This window comes from Hydra vulgaris, chromosome 15, assembly GCF_038396675.1.
Source record: "Hydra vulgaris chromosome 15, alternate assembly HydraT2T_AEP".
NCBI classification, from domain to species: domain Eukaryota; kingdom Metazoa; phylum Cnidaria; class Hydrozoa; order Anthoathecata; family Hydridae; genus Hydra; species Hydra vulgaris.
The window spans coordinates 42,442,501-42,464,265 of NC_088934.1; the positions used below are offsets into that span (position 1 = coordinate 42,442,501).

General features: G+C 27.0%; 1 protein-coding gene across 14 annotated transcripts in view; it reads left to right on the plus strand.

Moving 5' to 3' along the window:
- LOC100207809 (uncharacterized) overlaps positions 1-21,765 on the plus strand; it is a 40,727-nt gene that overhangs the window by 16,192 nt on the left and 2,770 nt on the right. For 4 of the 14 annotated variants that reach the window (XM_065820793.1, XM_065820803.1, XM_065820804.1 and 1 more), the window contains exons 2-10: positions 1-168; positions 8,746-8,819; positions 9,026-9,091; positions 16,765-17,103; positions 17,188-17,325; positions 17,448-17,679; positions 17,769-17,836; positions 17,913-17,970; positions 18,849-19,057. The exon at positions 1-168 is cut by the window's left edge and continues 82 nt beyond it. In XM_065820793.1, coding sequence (XP_065676865.1) covers positions 1-168; positions 8,746-8,819; positions 9,026-9,091; positions 16,765-17,103; positions 17,188-17,325; positions 17,448-17,679; positions 17,769-17,836; positions 17,913-17,970; positions 18,849-19,057 — 1,352 coding nt within the window. Of the gene's footprint in view, positions 169-8,745; positions 8,820-9,025; positions 9,092-16,764; positions 17,104-17,187; positions 17,347-17,447; positions 17,680-17,768; positions 17,837-17,912; positions 17,971-18,839; positions 19,058-21,765 lie in introns of all 14 variants that reach the window. The other 10 variants (XM_065820790.1, XM_065820799.1, XM_065820798.1 and 7 more) reach the window with 6 other exon arrangements.

Below are 21,765 nucleotides of genomic sequence, written 5' to 3' on the forward strand. Positions count from 1 at the left end.
CTACTGTTCTGCCGTTTCTAAGCTTAGGAACAGATGTTCATCCTCCTTCTGCGTCTCTTAGTGATGGAAACTGCTCAAAAGTGACGAGTAAATTTATTCAGCAACATCCATCACCATTACTGAATTCATTAGTAGCAAGAGGAAAGAACTTAACTTCAGAAATGATAGGTTAGTTATTAATTAATAGTTTATGGTTGGGGTAGGAACATACAATTACTTTCATATCTGCAATGCCCTATGGAATTTTTCTCAATAAGTCCCCTTATAACTGGTTTATATATTTATAAGTTGATATATTTATGGTAACGGGATTAAAAAATTTCATTCATTGTAAAAACGATACAGAGCAATTTATTGTAAATATTTAACGTAAAACTGGTATCTGTACAGTTCTTCTAACGATATATAATGTAGAACTCCAACATATTAATTCCGTAATTTTATATATATATATATTTTTTTTTTTTTTACAAATGACAGAATGCGTTTAAATTTTGAAATAGGGAGTCTAGATTTTATTCAACTTTTTCCTAGTTATACAAAGTTTTTGAAAGTTACTTATATATGATTTGGCCACATAACGAATTATCTGAAGCACTCATGTGCAAATAAAAAGACGTTTTTTAGTATATAACTAAAGTTCATTTAAACTTATTTTATAAGATTAATTTATTTAAACTTATAGCAATAATTTGGAAGTACAACAACAACAAAAAAAGAGTATGGGCTTATTTGTAAAGTCTTGAATTCCTTTTAAGATAAACGCTTTTCTATAGCAGAGTGATCTCAAAATAATTTTTTTATGATTTAATTTATCTTTTTTTAACGTTGTTTAACTTATTTAGAAGATTCTTAGTTTTTACCCTATATTTAATTTCAATCATGTTTTTACCTTATATTTACATTCCTCCCATCTGAAAGTCAACAAGTTTATGTTAAAAACATTAATTTTTTTTACAGTATTTATATGAACAGGATGAGCAGACTTTATTTTTCATTTTTTACTGACATTGTTTTTGATAAGATTATATCTCTTAGTATTTTTTCTGAGAATTTGCAGGATTGCCCTCCTGTTGAAAGAGAAGCTAGATTAGTGAGATGTAATAAGGTTTTTTTTAACATCAAAGTTTTTTATTTTGACTGAAAATAACAATGGATATTGAAACGCAAAAATTATTTTTGGTTTCAAATTTGAAGTTCGAAAAATATACAATATTAATATAATAGGTTAAGGTAAAAAAAAAATATTGCAAGTTTAAATTTGTGTGTTACTAGGCTAATACCACGTGGTACAACACCAAATCCCAACTTGCATATTGCAAAATAAAACCGAAGCTAAGGGTAGACATTGATGAAGCCAAAAGTACAAGAAAAGAAAAAAAAAAAAAGATATTTATGAAATACTAAAATCAAAATTATAATTAAAACTAGTTGCAGATGAAATTAAAAGCGACGTTCAACAGTAGCTGACATTGGAGATGAAGTGACGCTTAACAATAACTGTCGTTAGATATGAAGTGACGCTCAACAGGAGCTGACGTTGGGGATAAAGTAACGCTCAATAAGAGCTGACATTGGAAATGAAGTGACGCTCAACAGGATCTGAAGTTGGAGATGAAGTGACGCTTAACAAGAGCTGGCTTTGATGGTACGATAAAAAGTTCTGATTTTTGAATACTGTTCCATTTTAGATAAAAATTTCAATTTTAATAAAATTTAGTGAATTTATTTTTTCATTTTAGTTAATCACATGATAATACTATATAGTATTAGAAAAAATTAGAAAATTAGTTAAGAGTTTCTAAAGAACTTCTAAAAAATAACCATTTATCAAGATAATAGCAAAAAAACGTCATGACTTCAACATTTTTTTTCCCCTGCAAAATAGACTTTTTTGGTGGAATCATGCTGTTTTTGTTCATTGTTTTTTCCTTAGATGATTTTATTTCAAACAATTAATCGATATTCAAGAAGAAACAAAGGTCATTCGCATGACTGAAACAAACATTTTGCAAATGACGTTATTTTACATTTTTACTGTAGCTCTGCAGGAGCAGTTTGATGATTAATAATATTGGTTGTACTCCAACGACATTCAAATCTTCTTTATAAATATATTTGTCCAACCGATTTTTTATTTTTATTTTACAGTATTGTTTAGAATTTTTCGCTCTATCAAACGGTATAAAACTATTTGATTTTTAATTAAAAAAAAATCGATATTATTCCACTAAAGATTCTTTTTCAGAATAGAATTTGCTAGTTCCGTATAAAAGTTATTAGGAAAAACTACATTAAAACTATTTCCTGTTTTATTTAACACATTTTGTTTCACATTTGATCATTAATTAAATTTAATTAAGCTTCTACTCAACGGGTACAGACGTCCGTGGGACGTCTATACGACGTCTTATGGACGTCACAAGTTCGTCGAACGTCCTTATGACGTCCACCGGACGTTTCGTACTCGCTGCGTAGTCCTTATTTAAATATGACTCACCCGCGTAAATAATTAACTGAAAAAAAAGTAAAAGTAATAGTTAATCACTTTATCTTATTCGAAAATGTTTCACAAAATTTCAAACAAAAAACAAGGAATTACACTGACGAGCAACTCAATACTGCAATTGCATAAATAAAATATGGCAACTTAACATCACGTAAAGCATTATTATTAATGTTCAGCATTTCAAAGGCAATTTCATTGTTCCGAGTTTCAAAAAATGATATTTTTTATTTTATCTCTTTATCTTTGTAACCGATTGTATTAATCTATTTAATTGCATTTAATTGCAAATCCATTTAACTTAAGAAATTTTTAATTTTTAAACATTTATAGAAACGTTTAGTTTTACAATGTTTATCAGTACAACTAATCATATCCTTATTTTTTGAACTCATGTGACAGTAACAAATCTTGAATCGATAAAACACTTTCAGAAATTCTTTACTGTCCATACAAAAAAAAAATACAAAATTCATATTCAGTAAGAAGAAGCTGAGTTTGCAACTGGTAGTAATGATAATTGTCCGCTTTTTTCAATATAAAAATAACAAGTTTTTTTTCAATCTTGCAAGATACAGTTATAGAAAAAACATATTGCAAGATATGATTTTCAATCATATCTTGCAACATGTTTTTTCTTTAACTGTATTAACATTTAATTTCTGAGTATATTATGCCCCAAAAAGAAAAAAAAACACTCAACAACACCATTTGGTACTTTAGGATTTTTATATTCTGTAGAGTATTCGTGAACGTAAGTAGAGATTTTTCTTAGGATAACTGCCATTTATTTTGATTTATTAAGTTTATTAAAAACAAAACTAAGTTCGTGACGTGACGTGGCTTTTAAACAGCCGATTTATTAATGGTAGAACAAATGAATTTGGATCGTCCCACCATTGTCTAAAATATGTTTTTTTGGTTACACTAGATCAAAAATCAATTTTACATAAGCGTTTTTGCGTTAACTGTGCTGGTGAGTTTTATAATATAAATAAACGAAAATAAATAAATCCTTCCAATTAAATTTTATTAACTCAATTCGAATTTTTTGCTAAGTATCAGAAATCATGTATCTAAAGTTGAATATTCTATGTTAAATTTAAGGTTTGTTCACTGGGTTCTAAATTATTTGGCTATTCTTTGGAATATCTGTTTATACTTTACTTATATTACAAACCAAGCTATGATCACTGGGTTCTAAATTATTTGTCTATTCTTTGAAATATCTGGTCATACTTTACTTATATTGGAAACGACGCTTTGTTTACTGGAAATAAAAAGGGGGATTTATCCTTTAAATTGTCATAACTTTTGAAAACTAAAAGATTATTACGTAAAAATTGATATTTTTTGATGAACATAAATTTAGTTGAAAATAGTAAAAAAAATGTTTTATCAACTTGTTTCTCTCAGGTTGGAGGCAGGGAGGAGGGGGAGGGAATTTTTGGTTTTATTTTTACCAGGCTCCAATCATTATAATTTTTTGCAAAACATCCTTATTTGACATAAGTATAAACATAAATGTTTGGAGTTTGCTTCATGTCTGGAAGTCAACTTTCATGTTTGGAAAAATCTCAAATATCAAAAATTGCTGTATCCACTTCTATATATCGTGAGTTTAGAGTTATCTTGTTCTATCTCCACATTTTAGAGTTTTGAGATAAAGCGATTTTTTTTTCTAACGTTAATTTAACCGCCCCACCCCCGAACCAAAGCCGAGAAGTCCACTACAGTTGAGGAAACTACTATAGTTGTGGTTACAACCTTCTCTCAACTCTATAACTCCGAAACACGAATCTTGACGAACAAGGCCGCTGCGCAGAAAAAGCGGTAGCGGTATTACCGCGCTCAACTTGTTTTTCTGCGCAGCGGCATGGTGGGGATCGAGCTTGGAACTTCTTGCTTTTTATTTTAAAAATAAAAATTTTAGGAGACGACATATAAAAAGGTTTTTATTACTTATGTTTTTTCCGCAATTTTTATGATTATAACTTAGGTTTCGGTATAGTAGAAAAAACATTTTGAGGTACATAACACAATCAATAACTCAAAATTTTCAAAAAGTGGAGATATAACAAAATAATTCTAACCTTGCAAAATATATGTGTGTGTGTGTATGTGTGTGTTTATTAAATTCATTTATAGTTGGTTTTTTCTTCATTTATAGTTGATTTTCTTTTCATTGATAGTTGATTTTCTTTTCATTTATAGTTGATTGCATGCAGTACTTTAAGAAATAAACTAATTAAAATTAACACAATAGACAATACAAACAAACACTAACGTCGTAAAAATGCCATCAAATCGGTAACAACTAGCATAACAACGTACTCAAGTAAAATATTGTGCATAAAAATCTCAAAATAAAAAATAACTTCATAAGTATCGTAAAAAGAACAAATAAATTTATAAATTTGTAAAAATGACATGGATAGTAATAATATTAAATAAATTTTGGTTCTACAAATTTTACAAAAAGACTTTCCTCCATTCCGATGTAAAATATTATTTTTGAACACCTTTTTGAGCACATGGTTTTATTGTCAAGGGATTCCAGAGCGAGGTGGCTCTATATAAAATATTTGGTATTTTTATGGTTAGAACCTTTAGGCAGTAGCATCAATTTATTGCAACATCTAAGTTGAAATGGTAATTTTTTCTTCATAAAAAAGCCCTTCATAAATTCAGGGTTTAAACCATTAAGGGATTTAGAAACTTCAATCATTAGAAATCGCAAGTTTTAAAGATGGATTCTTGGGTTATTTTCTAATTTTAACATTTCATCCAAAGACAAATGAAATTTTTTATGGACTATGTGGAGTGCTTTTTTATGAATTTTATTAATAAGGTTGCCATTTTGAGGAAAACATCAGGACAGTATGAAAAATTTGACAAAATGTACGCGTTAAATAATAGAGAATCTTGTTTATAAGATAGAAAACTTCTTGTTCGAAAAAGGGCAAAGCACTTACTATTAGCTTTTCTGAATAGAGCTATAATGTGATCACCAAACTTTAAATCCTTATCAATTGTAACCCCAAGTAGCTTAACTTTATCCGAAGCAAGAATCTTGTCCTCGCCAACCATTTCAAATTGGGTGTTTGAATATTTTTGGTTGTTTGAATATACATTATCGGACAAAAAGGAAGCAACAAAATTAAGTTTTTATTTTTCAATATTTTTTCAAACTCTTTAAACAAATTGTTAAACCAGGATTAAAAATTAATAAACAAATGTTTTTTTATTTTTATATAATAAATATAATTTTAAACGTACAAATAAAAATAATATAAAACTAAAAGATATATTCATTTTGTAGAAGGAAGCAACTAAATATATTTTTTTTAATTCTCTTACCCAAACAAAAAAATAAACATTAAAAAAGACTAATACTTTGTCTAATGCCCTTTATTTTCAATAACTGCTATGCATCTTTTCGGCATAGATAATATGACATTGCCAATTAAAGTGACGTCTATTGATTTCCACATATTCTCAACTTCTTCAAACTGTCGTATTTTAAAATGTTTTGGACCTTATTTTCTTCCCACAGATTCTCTATGGGGTTGAGGTCTGGAGATTATGCTGGAAATTTTAAGACATTAATTTTTTGGGTCAAAAATCAGTTCTTTACAAGCTTTGAGATCACTATCTTGCTGAAAAATAAATCTCAACGGCATTTTCCATACCGCATATGGTAACATTATGTCTTCTAGTTTAGCAGCATACTTGTACTTATCCATAACGCCTTTAATTCTATGAATTGGGCTCATACCATGACCGGATAAACAACTCCAAACTATTATACTTCCACCTCCATGCCTATTTGTTAGTAATACATATTTGGGATTGAGCCTTTCTTGTTTTGAACGTTTTAAAAAAAGAATTTCATCGCTTACAAATACTTAAAAAAAAAAATGGACTCGTCACTGAAGAGAACTTTTCTCCAATCTTTTGCCGTCCAGTATTTGTGACGTCTCGCAAATACCATTCTGGCATCTATATTTTTCTTACCTAACAATGGTTTTTTTGGTGGCCGGCCGGCAAATATGTTAGCTTCTCTAAGACGTCTCTGAATTGTTCTGTTAGACACATTTACATGATCTAATTCTGCGTTAATTTTTGTAGCAGGTTTAAAAGGGTCTAATAGTTAAAGTCTCATTATTCTTTTATTAACTTTTTTTGATGTTTTTCTTGGGCTGTTAGGCCATTTTACATTAAATACCATTCCTTTTTTCTTAAAAGTTTTCATTGTTTTCGAAACAACATATTTTGAAACACCTAATCTTCTTCCGATTTCAGATTGTTTAATTCCATTTTTATAGGCACTTATAATTCTTTCTTTAATTTCAATTGAAACATTTTTACCCTTAGCCAACTTAACTCGATAAAGACAACATATAAAATATATTCAAATATTTAGTAAAGCATAAATAACAGAAGTATTTCATATGTTGCTTCCTTTATGTCGCTTGAAATCTTAAAAAAATAACAGATAGGTATGCTTACAAAAATTGTTAGTAAAATAGTTGACGATATATTATTCTTATTTATTTAATAAATTAAGAATGTTGCTTCCTTTATGTTTTTGATACTGTATATGTGTGTGTGCGTGTGTCTATATTTTCTTATTCACTATGACTTATTTATTTTGCCTTGAAATGGATTGTAACGTTATGAAACTAGAAGAAAAAATCGTGTCAAAAAAAATTTTTCACTAGCTTCAGTTAATTTCCATACTATTTTGACTTAACATGATTTTATTGACTTGAATAAAATAGAAAACAAGCTAAAAATTTGAGAAAAAAGCTAAAGATTAAGTGGAAACTGCAGGTGATGAAATATAAAACTTTTTTTAAGCTGGCTATATTTATAAAAATAAAAATGCGTTCCCAAATACTCAAAATTTTACAAATATTTTGCATCAACATCTCGGGTACAGTCAACAGTGTTCATTAATATCGGGGTACATGCAACGGCGTACCCCAATGTTCAGTAGTTAAATGGTTTCAACAATGATAAAGCCTCATTTACGGTCCCAGTAAGGTTTATTTTTAATAAAGTTGAAAAATATAAATTAAAATTAATCTTTATTACACTTCAGATATCGGTTGAACACAATGAAATTCATCACCTTTTAATTGTTAATTACGTGAAAACTACTGAACAGATTTTTTTAATTTTTTGACGCAATGAAGCTAATTGAATTATTCATTTCAATAATCTTTTACGTTTTTTATCGGACGCTTAGATAGAAACCGAATATCTTTGAGGATACTTGACATCATCTGCTGGCTCTTGCTTTGAGTTACTTTTTTTGAGGCGGCTATCCATTTTTTCTTAAAATCTTTTTTATTTGTTGTTAATTTCAAAAACTCGCAGCTCAGAAAAATTTGGAGGATTTGCTTCCTTAGAAAAAATCGACGCCGTTTTGTTCATACCATTCTAAAGACTTCTTGGAGTAGCGAATTGTAGCCGAATCAGGCCAAAATAATGTGGGCATTTCATGCTTTTTAATAAATGGCAAAAGGCGTTTTTTTAAGCATTCTTTTATATATAATATGTTTATTCTTTTATATATAATAGGTTTCATCGTCTTCAATTATGCACAAGTTTTCTCGGTTTAAAAGTTAATATATTTTTTGAACGACGAATTGCTTTAATTTCTCCATCAAAGGATCGCTTTGGAGTTTTCTTTTTATGATATGCTTTATATTCTTGAGATAAAAGTAATTTTCCTATCAAAGCTTGGCTGCATTTAAATTTTCTCGCAAGATCGCTCTGCGGCTAACATGGACTTGAGTCTGTTTATATCGCTGCAAAATAAACCCAACTGATGATCGAGAAACACTGGTCAATTTTGAAATGTCAACTTGTGACAATGAAGGATTTTGAAGAAAATTTATAAAACTTTTTTTCGATTTAATATTTGTTTACTCATTTTAATCCGACAACAATGATAACCAATGCTCATTATCATTGCAATGAAACAACAACACATTAGCTTCCGTGCGCAAAAAAATTAAAAAAATTTGTCAAGTAGTTTTTGAGTAACTAACAATTAAAATTTCATCGTGTTCAACCGATAGATCCTAACTCCTCATCATAAATTTGTTTACCTTCTGATATATGTATCATCTAGATATAAAGTTGCAAAGCATGATGATTATTTTGATGTAAAGATAGATTTATTTACTTAGAATATACGTAGAAGTTTCATGCATAATTTGTTTTAGGGGAATATTACGGAGATTATGAAAACTATGAAAAAAGAAGTTGTTTGGAAATGCAATTAAATTCAACTCATAAGGTATTTTTTTCTAAATATTTTAATGTAATGTAAATATCGAAGTTCTTTAAATAAAATTATGATGATTATAATTATTATCAATTTTTTTATTATTTAGTTATTTCATGAGAATGTTTTTAGTGCTTCATACTTTATAGAAATATCTTTTTTATCTTTAACATTTGATTACATTAAATGTTAACTAAATAATTTATTTTGCGTATTAGGATCAACCACGAAGTAACATTGGTTTGGTTTTACCGCAACCCTCAAAAACCCTCAGGTTTGAAGAGGTCAACTGGTTTTTAATTTTTAATTTTTTTCTAATTAAGTATTAGTGAAAGCAGTGACGTAACTATGGGCTGCAATTGGGTCCAGAAAAAAGGGGGTCTATTTTCAGAAGTAAAAGTTTTTAAATAAAGTTTGAAAAGTAAAAGTTATTAAATAAACACAGAGCAGAGCAAACCATCATGAATCCTTATCACGTTGTAAAAATAACAAATATAATCCTGGCGGATTAATAAATAATCCTGACAAATTAATAAATAATAATTATGGAATAATAAATAATCCAATAATTTATCTTTATTATAGCCGGGTGTATAATATATCTTTAATATAGCCGGGTGGACTTACCAATTGGATTTAAGAATTGATGCAGTTTTAATATAGACAATAATGCTTTGCAAATCTAGGGGGAGTACTCATTGTTAAATCATTTGAATCTGTTGCTAAGTAAACTTTGTATCTGACCTACTGCAATCCGCAGAAAAAAATAAACAATGTTACTTGTAAAAAATTTTATACCTTTTGTAACAATCTTGTGAACACCAGAATGCAAAGAGACTTATTTGCAAATCTCTTTCGTTTTCTACATTCACAACCTAAATATTTAAAATCGAATTCGTTTTTAAATATTTAGGTTGTGAATGTAGTTTCATTCTCCGCTTTTCTCGCACATAAAATTGTCAAAAACGAGACACGAGGTCAGGTTTATGAATAAAAAAGTAGCAGCTCCATTTCAAATTTGTGTTTTAAAAAAAGCTCAAGGTATTTTAGGGTTTGTAGATATCATTTTAAAAAAGTAATATTGACTTTAAATGATTTTAAATCTTTCTTACTATTACTATTAAATTTACTATTGCATTAAATCTTTCATTCACTTGAAAATAAACCGTGTAAATCTTATAAAAAAATATTTACAATTAAAAATTAATTGCAAATAAGTCTAGATCTTTTACAAACAGACCAATATCACGACTCACACAACTTGTTTCTAAGTTTATATTCAAAGATTATTGTAACCATATAGTTGCAACGGCAATTTACCAGACAGAAACAAAAGCTAAAACTACTTTTTTTTTAATGCTTCAGCTTTAGCTTCCACTGTCACTTATGGTTTTACGCTTTTCTACGTTTTTTTATGCCGCTTTCTACACTGTCACTTATGGTTTTACGCTTTTCTACGTTTTTTTATGCCGCTTTCGCTTTCTATTTCTTCTTTTTCCGAATATGAAGTATTTACAGATATATTTTTATTGAGGGGGTAAATAAAAAAACATTTTTTTTTTGGCTATTTTTATAATTCTAGAATTTGTTATTTATGTTGATTTTATAAACTAATATATAATTTTTAACTGTACCCACTCCAACCACGCACTTTAAAAAATTTTCAGTTTTTTAAAGTGCGTGGTTAGAGTGGGTACAGTTAAACAAACCCAATATTTTTTTATCGTTTGTTTTATTTGTTCTTTTAAAGTCAATTTTAAATTTATATTAATGATCATTAATTTAAATGGAAGTTTTTTTATTCAAGTAAATAAGACTAGGACATATAGCGAAGAAAAAAGTTGTTGAAGATAAAATATTCAAAAAGTGAATTGAAACAGTGCTATTTAAAATAATCTTGATTGTGTTGTGTACAAAATTTCTCTATTGTCATCGTTTCATCTCCTGGAAATAATGAACCATAAAGTACATATATATTAGGGTGCATTGAAAAACAGAATTTTTTAAAAATTGCCTTGTAATAGCTCTTAATATATGCTATATAATAAAATATCACTGAATTGACAAAAAATTTCGAAATTAAAATATTTTTAGAGTTGCCTCTAGTCCATTGAACATTTTAGGGCCCCTAATATTCTGTGAAAAAAAAGTTCTACAAAAGTAGATCAACCTGGTACTCAAAAGAAGCAAAATTTTATAAAATGTTTGAAAATAATATTTCTTTTATGTAAAAATTATTATTTTAAATTTCATTGCATAATAACTATGGTTTTTTAACTAAAAATAAAAAAAGTGCATTTTTACAGGTTTTTTGATATTTTTTTTTTAAAAAGTTTTTTTATAAAACAATTATTATTTTCGAACTTTTTATAATATATATATATATATATATATATATATATATATATATATATATATATATATATATATATATATATATATATATATATATATATATATATATATATATATATATATATATATTATATATATATATATATTTATATATAATATATATATATATATATATATATATATATATATATATATATATATATATATATATATATATATATATATATATATATATATATATATATATATATATATATATATATATATATATATATATATATATATAGTTTTTCTTAAATTTTGATTAAGAAAAAAGTACAAAAATTTTAAATTAAAAAAAGTATATTAAATTAAATAAAAAAACGCTTCATTTTTAAATGAACAGGGGTTCATTTTTAAAGTGATTAAGCTTTTCTTTCAATTTAACTAATAATTAGGGGAGAGCGGTTTAAGTGGGATATTAAAAAATGTTTATAGAATTATTTCAATATCTTTTTTAAATAACATATGTACTGAACCAAACAAGTTTTACTAAATAAAAGCATCATTTTTGGCACAGATTCCATCCTTTAAGATTCACAACAGGTTATAATAAAGTATATTTTTGACTTTCGAAAACTACGTAATCTTCAACAAAATACTCTAGAGGATTCCACAATATAATTGCACTAAAGTGATATGAGAGAAAGATTAATTAATTTTCTTTGTTCTACATCACCCCTAAAATAATCGTTTTTTAAGGTACTTTACAAAAATGTGGTTTTTACCGCACGCAGGGAGACAAAACGATGTCTGCTAAATAGAGGGGAAGAAATCTTACTGCTTTCATTAGATAAAATTGATTAGGGACTTCTCCTAATTTGAATTTCCGGAATGTTCCACTTCTCCCGCGTCTCACTTTTACCCCGCCTTCTCCTATTCACTAATAATTATTTATCATTCATAACAACTCTAAAAACTAATCGTAATAACAATAACAATTGAATGGTGTTATATATTGGTTGCTATAGAAATAGCAACCAGTATTATAGAATTATTTTGGATTTTAAGAAATTATAAGTTTAAGTAAAACAATTTTTATATGGCATAAAGCTAAATCATCTTTTTGTTAAAAAAATTGTTTTATCTATTTTTACAAAGAGTTATAACATTTCAATTAAGAATTCATTTATAAATTAAACAATAATAATTGTAAATTTTTTTATCTATATAATCAATTACTGAGTTTCTGAAACGTAGACAGACAGTGCAAAACAGCATTGGATACCCCAATGTTGGTTTGGTTGTATTTTGCAAAATACGTAATCTAAAACTTTCAGATCATTTATTTAAAATACTAAAATCTCGTTTATTATGTTGTGAAATGGTTGCTTACTGCATAACGTCATTCAATTATTTTTTTTGTTAATAACTCAAGAATATTTTTTAGTGTTTTATCAAATAAATATTTTTCATTTAAAATTATTAACAAGAAAGCTAGTAACGGGATATTGATATAATATAATATAGATCCCATTATATATTATAATGGCGTCACTAGGGGAGGGGAATGCGTGCCACACTGGTTGACACCATCACGACCTGACACTTTTTATATTGTTCCTGGATTCAAGGGATAGTTCCGTAAATTTGTTTTTTAAAGGAAATTTAAATTAAAGAAATGTATGTATGGTTTGTTTTGTCATACATATATACAATGCCGTTATTAGGCTCCCCAACGCCGTTTAACTTACGTTACGCTTGCAATAACTTTATCAAAAGTAAATCTTAACTAAATTTTTAGCAATTTTGTATATAAATAAAAAAAAGACGCTAAAAAATTAGATAAAAAATGTTGCTCTAAAAAACAGCCTATGCAACTAAAAAAAAACTGAAAAATGCAACTGAAAAAGATTTTGAAAAAGTCATATGAGCTAAAAAATATATAATAAAAAAAAAAAAATTACATCTACTTATATCTAATAGTATGCGAGGCATTTCTATCGCTGCCTGGGACAGCAACCCTGATTGGCGTCCTTATTTATCAAAACTTTTTTTATAGAGGAAAGACCTTTTTTTATTATTATTATTATTATTATTATTACGTACCTTCGTTTCATTTGGCGTCCCTTGGATATATGCCGTCTGGCACTGTTCAGGCGTACAATGTCAAGTCATTTTCCGAAGTTAAATTGAGGACGGTAAGATTGTTTTAGAAAAATGTTTTTTTTTTAAAAAAATAAAAAACTAGTATATTTTCCTACGAACCTCATGTATAAATTTAGGTGCATAATTTTTTTATTAACCTTTATTATTAATTAATTTTTAATACCCCATAATTTTTAATTAACCTTTTCTCTAGTAACTATTTTAGTTAACTTAATACATACAATGAATAAAAAAAAAAACTTTTTGGAATTACGATAACCGTCTTCTTGCAAACAAGTACTTGATATTTCTTAAAACTTTGATGTTTAAATATAAAAACCTCAAGTTTTTCAAAACTTCTTTGGGAGTTGTGATGAAAAAAGGTGTCCATATCTTGTATATATTGTTGCTTTCAGCATTTGTTGGCAGAGGCAATTCTAGGAATAAAATGAGGGGGGCGAACCCTTATTAACTGACGACTGTTTTCTATTTTAAAAAAACGGTCCTCAAAACTAAAAACTGACGACTAAAATGTGTCAAATGCCGACTAACTCGACTATATTTCTGAAAATATCGACATCTTTCTCCCACACACACGCTTGTAAAATCGCCCCTGTTTGTTGGCTATTCTATTGAAAAAAAGGCTTTCGGGGTTAGTTGGCAATATTTTTAAGAGGCTCTTTGTGTTTTCAATCTAAAAAAAAAATTTCTATTAAAATTAACTATTTTTTTCAATTTGTATATATATCTAAAAAATTTATGTTTTATAAAAATCTTTTTTATTGAGGATTTTTTTACATTTAATAAAACGTTTTGGCTTATTAAACAATTTAATATTTGCTTGGCAAATAACCCTGGTCTCCTCTATTTTTTGGAATTAACTTGTTATAGAAGTAAGGACCACAAAATGTTATATAGAATTGGGCTAGCTTTTTTTAATGTTACTATTATACTATTCCAATGATAAATTTATTTGTATTAATAAATCTAACAATATTATTTGTAAATAATATTGTTAGATTTATGTTGATTTGATATATGTTGATTTGATATGCGTTGGTTTGATATATGTTGCATTAATAAATGTTTAATTAGTTCAACTGTAATGAATAATTGCATGGGTAAATTTGTTTTTTTGTTAAACTTAACTCTAGAAGTTTTTGAATCTTATCAACACCAATTTCTTGAGCAAATGTAAAAAAGTATTTTGTTAAAAATAAATTTCTACAACAATTTTACAAATAAAAAAAGTTTTTAAAGATTTTATAGATATAGTTACAAAAAGTTTTTAATTATTTTCTTATTATGTGAAAACTCCAAGATAAATTCTCGTTCATTAGCACATCCAAAAAATAAAATGGTTCTTTTAATAATTGTATACTAATAGTTGATAGAATTGATGGTAATGCATTTCCTTTCGTCAGAGTGAAATAAAGGTTGTTTTTTTTTGAGTTTAATTTATTAGCTTTAGTTGAACTTTACTGCGGTGTGAGTGAAAGTGTTGTCCGACAAGGTAATTTGACGTGGGCCACATGTGTTATTAAATGATAGACACACTCTATTTATGGGATGGCGTAAATGTGGATCATATGTGCCTATGGTATTTATACACTTTAGGTGGTAGCCATATGGGGCTATAATTTTTACGCCATATTATAAATGCCATAACTATACATCTACGCCATCCCATAAATCGAGTGTGGCTATCACATGTGGTGCGCATCAAATTTTTTTGTCGGGGCTATTTGAATTTAAACAACAAAAGACGAACAGAATATTATTCATTGTTTCCATATGTTATTTCAAACTTTACGGAAATTGCAACAATCTTTTTTTTAATACGTAAATTTTTCAGATTTGCTTCAAAAAAAAAAAATTTTTTCTCAAGATTGAATTTTTTATTTTTCTCAAGTTTGAAATTTTCTATTTTTGTTGTTTGTTCTTTTTTAAGTCTAATGACAACAATAATATCGTGTAACTACGAAGCTTAAAAGATATAATTTACTTTTTTGTACATCAACGCGTTTTTTCGCAAATCAATATTGATCTTTTTTTTATTGAATGTCGAAAGTTATTTGTTGTCTTTTACCAAAATAATAGCCGCTTAACTTTTACAGATGCGCGCGAAAATTTTCAAGAGAAACGTTTCTAGATCGAATGTGTTTTATTATTTCTATTGATAAAATTCTTAAAATTGACCTGTTAAAAAAATTATGTTATTTATGACTATTCCCAGTTAACTTGTTATCTTCTCCTCGTCAGTAGAATGGTTAACATAGTTTTATACATTTTTTTATTATTGTACATAAATTAAATTTTCTGAAAATATTGAAGGGTAAATTTTTCATTTTGTTTACGGCATTAAACGTTTAACGTAAGAGGCTGTTAGCGCACAAATGATTTTTATTGTTGTTTTTTTTTGTTTTGTTTTTTATAAGCGTGAGAATATGATTTGCTTATTGAGTGTAATTAAAAAACCCCCTCCCCTTTGGAGCAAAAAAATAAATTACGTGACATAAATCTGAGATAAGCATCTCAATTGACGATCAGATTAACTGGTTGATCAAAATTGCTATATTTTTTTTAGTTTAAAAAATATTGCAGAAGAGTAATTTAAAAAAAAAACTTAAGGTTATATATACGGTAATATAATGTATATATATAATAATTACATTAATAATAAGCGGTTAGTAATTTATACTGTAAATGTTTATTAACTTTAATTTGTATTTCTTGTATTAAAATTGATTTGTCAATAAATATATATTGATTAAATGTTTGTACTTTTGTAAATATGTATTAACTATATCTTTGTTAACTAAATAAACGTACATAGTTTTTAATTGTATGCTTAACAGTTTATCTTTCGTGTTGTCACACCGGGTTAAAAAAGTATTTTGTTTTTGTGATTTTTTAAAATGTAAGCTTTATTTTATCTGTTGTTTTTCAGAATGTGAAAGGAAAATTTTATTATTATCATTATTTTTTTTAAGTGGTTAGAGTTTTTTTTTTCCTCCGCCGTCAATATTAAAATGTTCTGAGTATTATTTCCAGACTTCTTGGTGATATCGTTATCCTGTAATTTGATTTCCTAAGGAAATCACAAAACATTTAATAAATTTTAAGTACATTTTTATGAATATTTATTACCATCTTTATAAACAAAAAAAAATCTGTAATTTTTGTTTTGCACTCTATTTTTTTACACTAACAATTAATGGTTATTGTTTTGTTTGTTGTTTTTTGGTTGTTTTTTTTTAGCAATAAAAAAAAGAGATACTAGTATACAAATTTATATGTTGTAAATATAGGTTCAAAACCTATATTCAAAAACAGGTTTATTGGAAAAAGAAACAGTAATCGCAAGTTTAATTACAAATGATTATTTATTGTAACAATAAAAGTTATACAAAAACGCATACTTTCTATTTTACAAATGCGTAATTTATATTTAACAATCGTCAAATAATTTTAGAATCAACTGCCTGGAAGTTTTATGAGTTCCTCTCGTTATAAACACGATGCCGCTGTAACAATACGCTCCCCTTCACCTCGCTTTACATCTTTTTTGCCACTTCGTCTCCCTCATGTATCTCAATCTTCATGCCCTGTTCATAGTCAAGAGCTTGGAACCCAGCTTGACGAAAGATTTATCAGGCAAAGTTCGCACACACATGAAGATATAAGAGGGCGCTTTCTCGGATTACCAATCGATCAAGTTGCTCATACAACAAGAGAATTCAACTCGATATACGCGCAACATTCTCACATAAGAGAAGACGTCTATAGCAGACATACTTCGCAACAGGCAGAGGTATCTTATACTTTACGATAAATGGTTTTTTTATGCTCACCGATTTTTTTTATTTTTTTTTATTAATCTTTTATTACACATTAGCTTAAAGATCATCGAGCTATGAAAGAAGATGTACGCAGGCGCGGTCTTGATTATCGTTGGAACGCATTTCCTCCTCATCTTGTAGATGAGCATTATAGAAAACATCTAATGAATGGTCTAGAACATACTTCTTACAAGGCAAGTTCACCATTTATAAAGGTTACTCAAGAACGTTATTTATTTTTAAAATTATTTAACTGATTACAAATTATTTTACACTTTAATCTTTATATCTATTCAAAATTTCATAATTTTTTTAGGAATTAATGCAACCTCCATTGTATCCTCCCCATTTTTATTATGGTCGCAATCATCCGCCGCACATCGATTCATATATGCACTATCCTCTTCCTCAAGGTGATTCTCGCCACCAACATGCTTCTTTGAGTCCTCAGATAGGAGATTTTTTTCGAAGAAAACAAGATACCAAATTCGACGAACGTTACAATCAGGATATTTTAAAAGATCATTTTAAAAGAAAAAGCGAGCAAGGTTAGGAAACACGATGTAAATTCATGACCATAAATTTGGTAAAAAAAGGCGTCATTTTTTTAAAAAAAGTATTTATTTTGTTTGTTTAGCTGAGAAAACTATAGAAGAAAAGAGTTTAGGGGCTAGAAAAGAACAGAAGGAAATTCCCAACGGACAGGTATATACTTATATTATCAATTTTATATGTGTCGTTCATTACAAAAATTTGTAATGAACGTAAAATTTATTTTTAGAACATGCCTCTATTCAAGGGAATAAATGCCACATCGAGATCTCCTGGAAAATGTCAGGGTAAGTTGTTTCGTTTTTGGAACTGAATTAACTTATTTACTCTCGGGTGCTTAATACAAAGGGAGGTTGTGGTGGGAATAAAAGGATGGTGGGTGGTAATTTTAGTCAAGATCTAATAAACAGAACACATAAACAACTTAATTCTAGCGTGGCTTGTGGTCAAAAGCGCATTTTTTTACAGCTGTTTTAACACAATTCAATAGAATTTCATATACTTACATAAGTTTTATAGATATATATTTTATACATATTTATACATAAATTTTTGAGAAATAAACTTAAGTCTAAATTTTGACAAATCGAAATTTTTTAAAAAGCGACGATTTTTAAAGCCTTACACTGAAATTTTTATTCTTATCAGTGACTGATATATATTTAAAAACACAATTTTTTTTATAAGTTTTGTGATGTTTTTTTGCTGATAACAAGTAAAAATTAATAAACGGGTGGGGGGAAGGGGGTTCTTAATAAGCATGGGTAAGAAAAACTTCTGAAGATTAATAAACGTCCCCTCCCGTGTATAAAGCACCTAAAAGTGCTCTTGCTTTAAACTTTTTTTAAATTTCGCCGCCAACAAAGAGCCATATTTTATTACAAAATAGAATGTTTAACAAAATACAAAATAGAATGTGTTTAAATAGAATGTGTTTAACAAAGAGGTATTAATGTGTTGCAACACACTTAAAAATAACACGCGAATTGCGAATTTAACTTAAACGTGTGTACTGTGTAGCGTATTATTTGAATAATTATTTTTTCCAAAAAAAATCTTTTATATTGTAAATCAGTTTTGATTTCATTGTGAAATTGATTTGCTTGTTTTTTTTTAAAGATTGTTGTAACAAAACATGCATGATTTTTTGTGTAAGCTTATTTAGACTCTGGACAGCAAGACTCTGTTCATTCGTTAGTTATTTCTGATTGTAAAACTGAGTTAGCTGCCGCTAGTATATTGGCTAATATGAATCTAATTAAGCACGAATCGCCTTCCAATGGACTAGAGTGCGGAATCGACAATCATCAAACTGAAATTTCTAATTCCAATCAAGAGATTAGTGAAGAAGGTTGTCCTGAACTAGAAAATAAGGTGAGACCTTCACTTCACAGTGCATTAGTGATGAATAGATGCTGGATGAAATTTTTAATAGGGAAGCCTTAAAATGTTTATGGGGATTTTATTAATTATGTAAATCATTAATTTATAGCATGGTTTAGAGGTATAGGGATAATTTAGTATTCACTTAATTACAAAAGAGAAGTTTCTTACTTTTTTCCAGGTTTTATACAAAATGAGACACTGTCACATTTTGAATGATATACGTTTATGTATATGTTAAATGTGTCATATATATATATATATATATATATATATATATATATATATATATATATATATATATATATATATATATATATATATAATATATGTATATATAATATATGTATATATATATATATATATATATATATATATATATATATATATATATATATATATATATATATATACATATACATATATATATATAACAAATAATTTAAATTATTAAAAATAAGATTTAATCCCAATTAATCTATTTTTTTTGTTTCAGATGCAAAAAAAAGTCTTTGCAACCTGAAAAAAACACTGCCACTGATTAGTTTAAACTTTCTACTAACCTAATAGGTTCGGAAACAGTTTAAACTAATTAAAAGAGTGGTATCTAGAAAAACCAAGAAACACATAAAAGAGAAATAGGAAACTTATTGCAAAATGATTTGAAAGAGAAATGATGTAAATAAATTGAAACAATAATAAACATAAATATGGATGTAATAATAAAATGTAATGAAAAATTTACAATCATAATAACAATTATAAAACAATTGAAAAAAAACAGTTTATAATAATAAAACTAACAATCCTCTTGCATTTGAAGTAAATAAAACTTTTTGATCTTTCTTTTTTTAATTTTTCTTTTTATAACTTCTTTTTGACTTTAAATTTCTTTATTTCCCTAATTGTTTTTTTTTTGTGTGTTGAAATTTTATTTAAATTTTTTCCCTCAATTTTTTTTGTTTCCGTCTTCACAGTTGTTTTCTTTTATTTCTTTTAAAATTATACTTTTTCATCAATTCGCCTTTATGAAAGTAATCTAGTTATTTTTTGTAACATAATCATAGATTCTATAAGTTTCTATGAGCTTCTGAAGGTTTTCATTAATATTGTTTTTAAGTTTGTGAAGTTCAATAAACAGCGAAAGTTTTGTTTACTTCAAATGTACCGTCAATCGGGGTGAGATCAAGAGCGATTTGAGGAAATTTAAAAAGAGCTTTTGCAAACATTTTTTTTCCTCTATCACCTTTTTTGTTATCGCATCCTCTTTATTATGTTTTTAAACTCTTACTAAATAATTAAAAATTTATTGCAAGCTGATGTTTCAGAACTTTACTGTAATTTTAATCGTCATGAAACATTTTGTAAACTTTGATGGAGTGGGATTTCCAGTTGTGTAAGTATTAAGTCTAGAATTATTTTGTTTAAACACTCAAGTGTTTGACAATTTATTCTTTATAAGATCAATACTACAAAACGCTCGTGAATAAAATCTAATTTTATTCACCTAAGGTTTGTGAATAAGACCAAATTTTAAATGGTTCAGATGATAAAATTTTTTACTCATTAAAAACAATATTTTTATTATTGCGTGAGCAATACGGTTGGTAATTTCGACAATTTTTTATTTACGTTTAATTAATAATGATGATCACCAAAGTGAAAAGAATCCGAAAAGAAAAACTAATTTCTAATTCATTAACAACTACATTTAGTTGTAAATTTAAAGATTCTATTCAGACTTATGGCCGTTGCAACGGCTATTTTAAAACGTGTCGCTTAATTCACAAATATATTAACACAATTGCGTTTGTTTTTATTACAACTATATTTGTACGCTACCCAATTTAATACACTCGTCATTTACTTAAATTTGTATGTTATCAAAATTTTATGTTACCTTCTATCCTATTCAAATGCAGTTATCATTCGATGGACTTATGATTTTATTGAATTTTACCTTAATAAAGGAAATACGACAACATTGATATTAAAAAGTTTTTTCATATATAGTTTTATTGTTAAAAGTATTTCAATACAATCATTCAAAACTTAATTGGTTTAGTTGAAAAAAAATTAATTAGGATTTCAGTATTCCCTGACCTCATGGACAATATGCATAGTGACCTATGCATAAAAACTGACCTAATTGACACTTATAGTGTCTTAAATAAGTATATAATAAATGCATAACCATTATATTATAGTGTTAAAATATAGTGTTAAAAATGCATAACGATTTGATTAAGCGATGTGGTTTATCAATATTAGGTGGTCAAGGAATGTCTGTCAGTTTTTAACAAAAAGATTGATATAAAAAAAAAGTTCTTTAACATTATCCAGTAATAAGATTTAGTAAAAACAATTTCTTACACGTGATTATCTGTGTGCATTTTTCTTGCACATACATCAGATCAGCATAACCAGTAATTTTTTTTTTCTTTCTACCTATTTTGTTATAATTTAAAGTTTCTTTATTTGGATTGGCTAATCGAATTATACACAAATGTGTCTTGTTAAGATATATTTTTCAGCATTTTTTTTTTCAGTATATATATATATATATATATATATATATATATATATATATATATATATATATATATATATATATATATATATATATATATATAATATAAAATTCAGTATATATACTGAATAATAAGTTTTTACCAGATTCGGTAAATGTGTTATTTAAA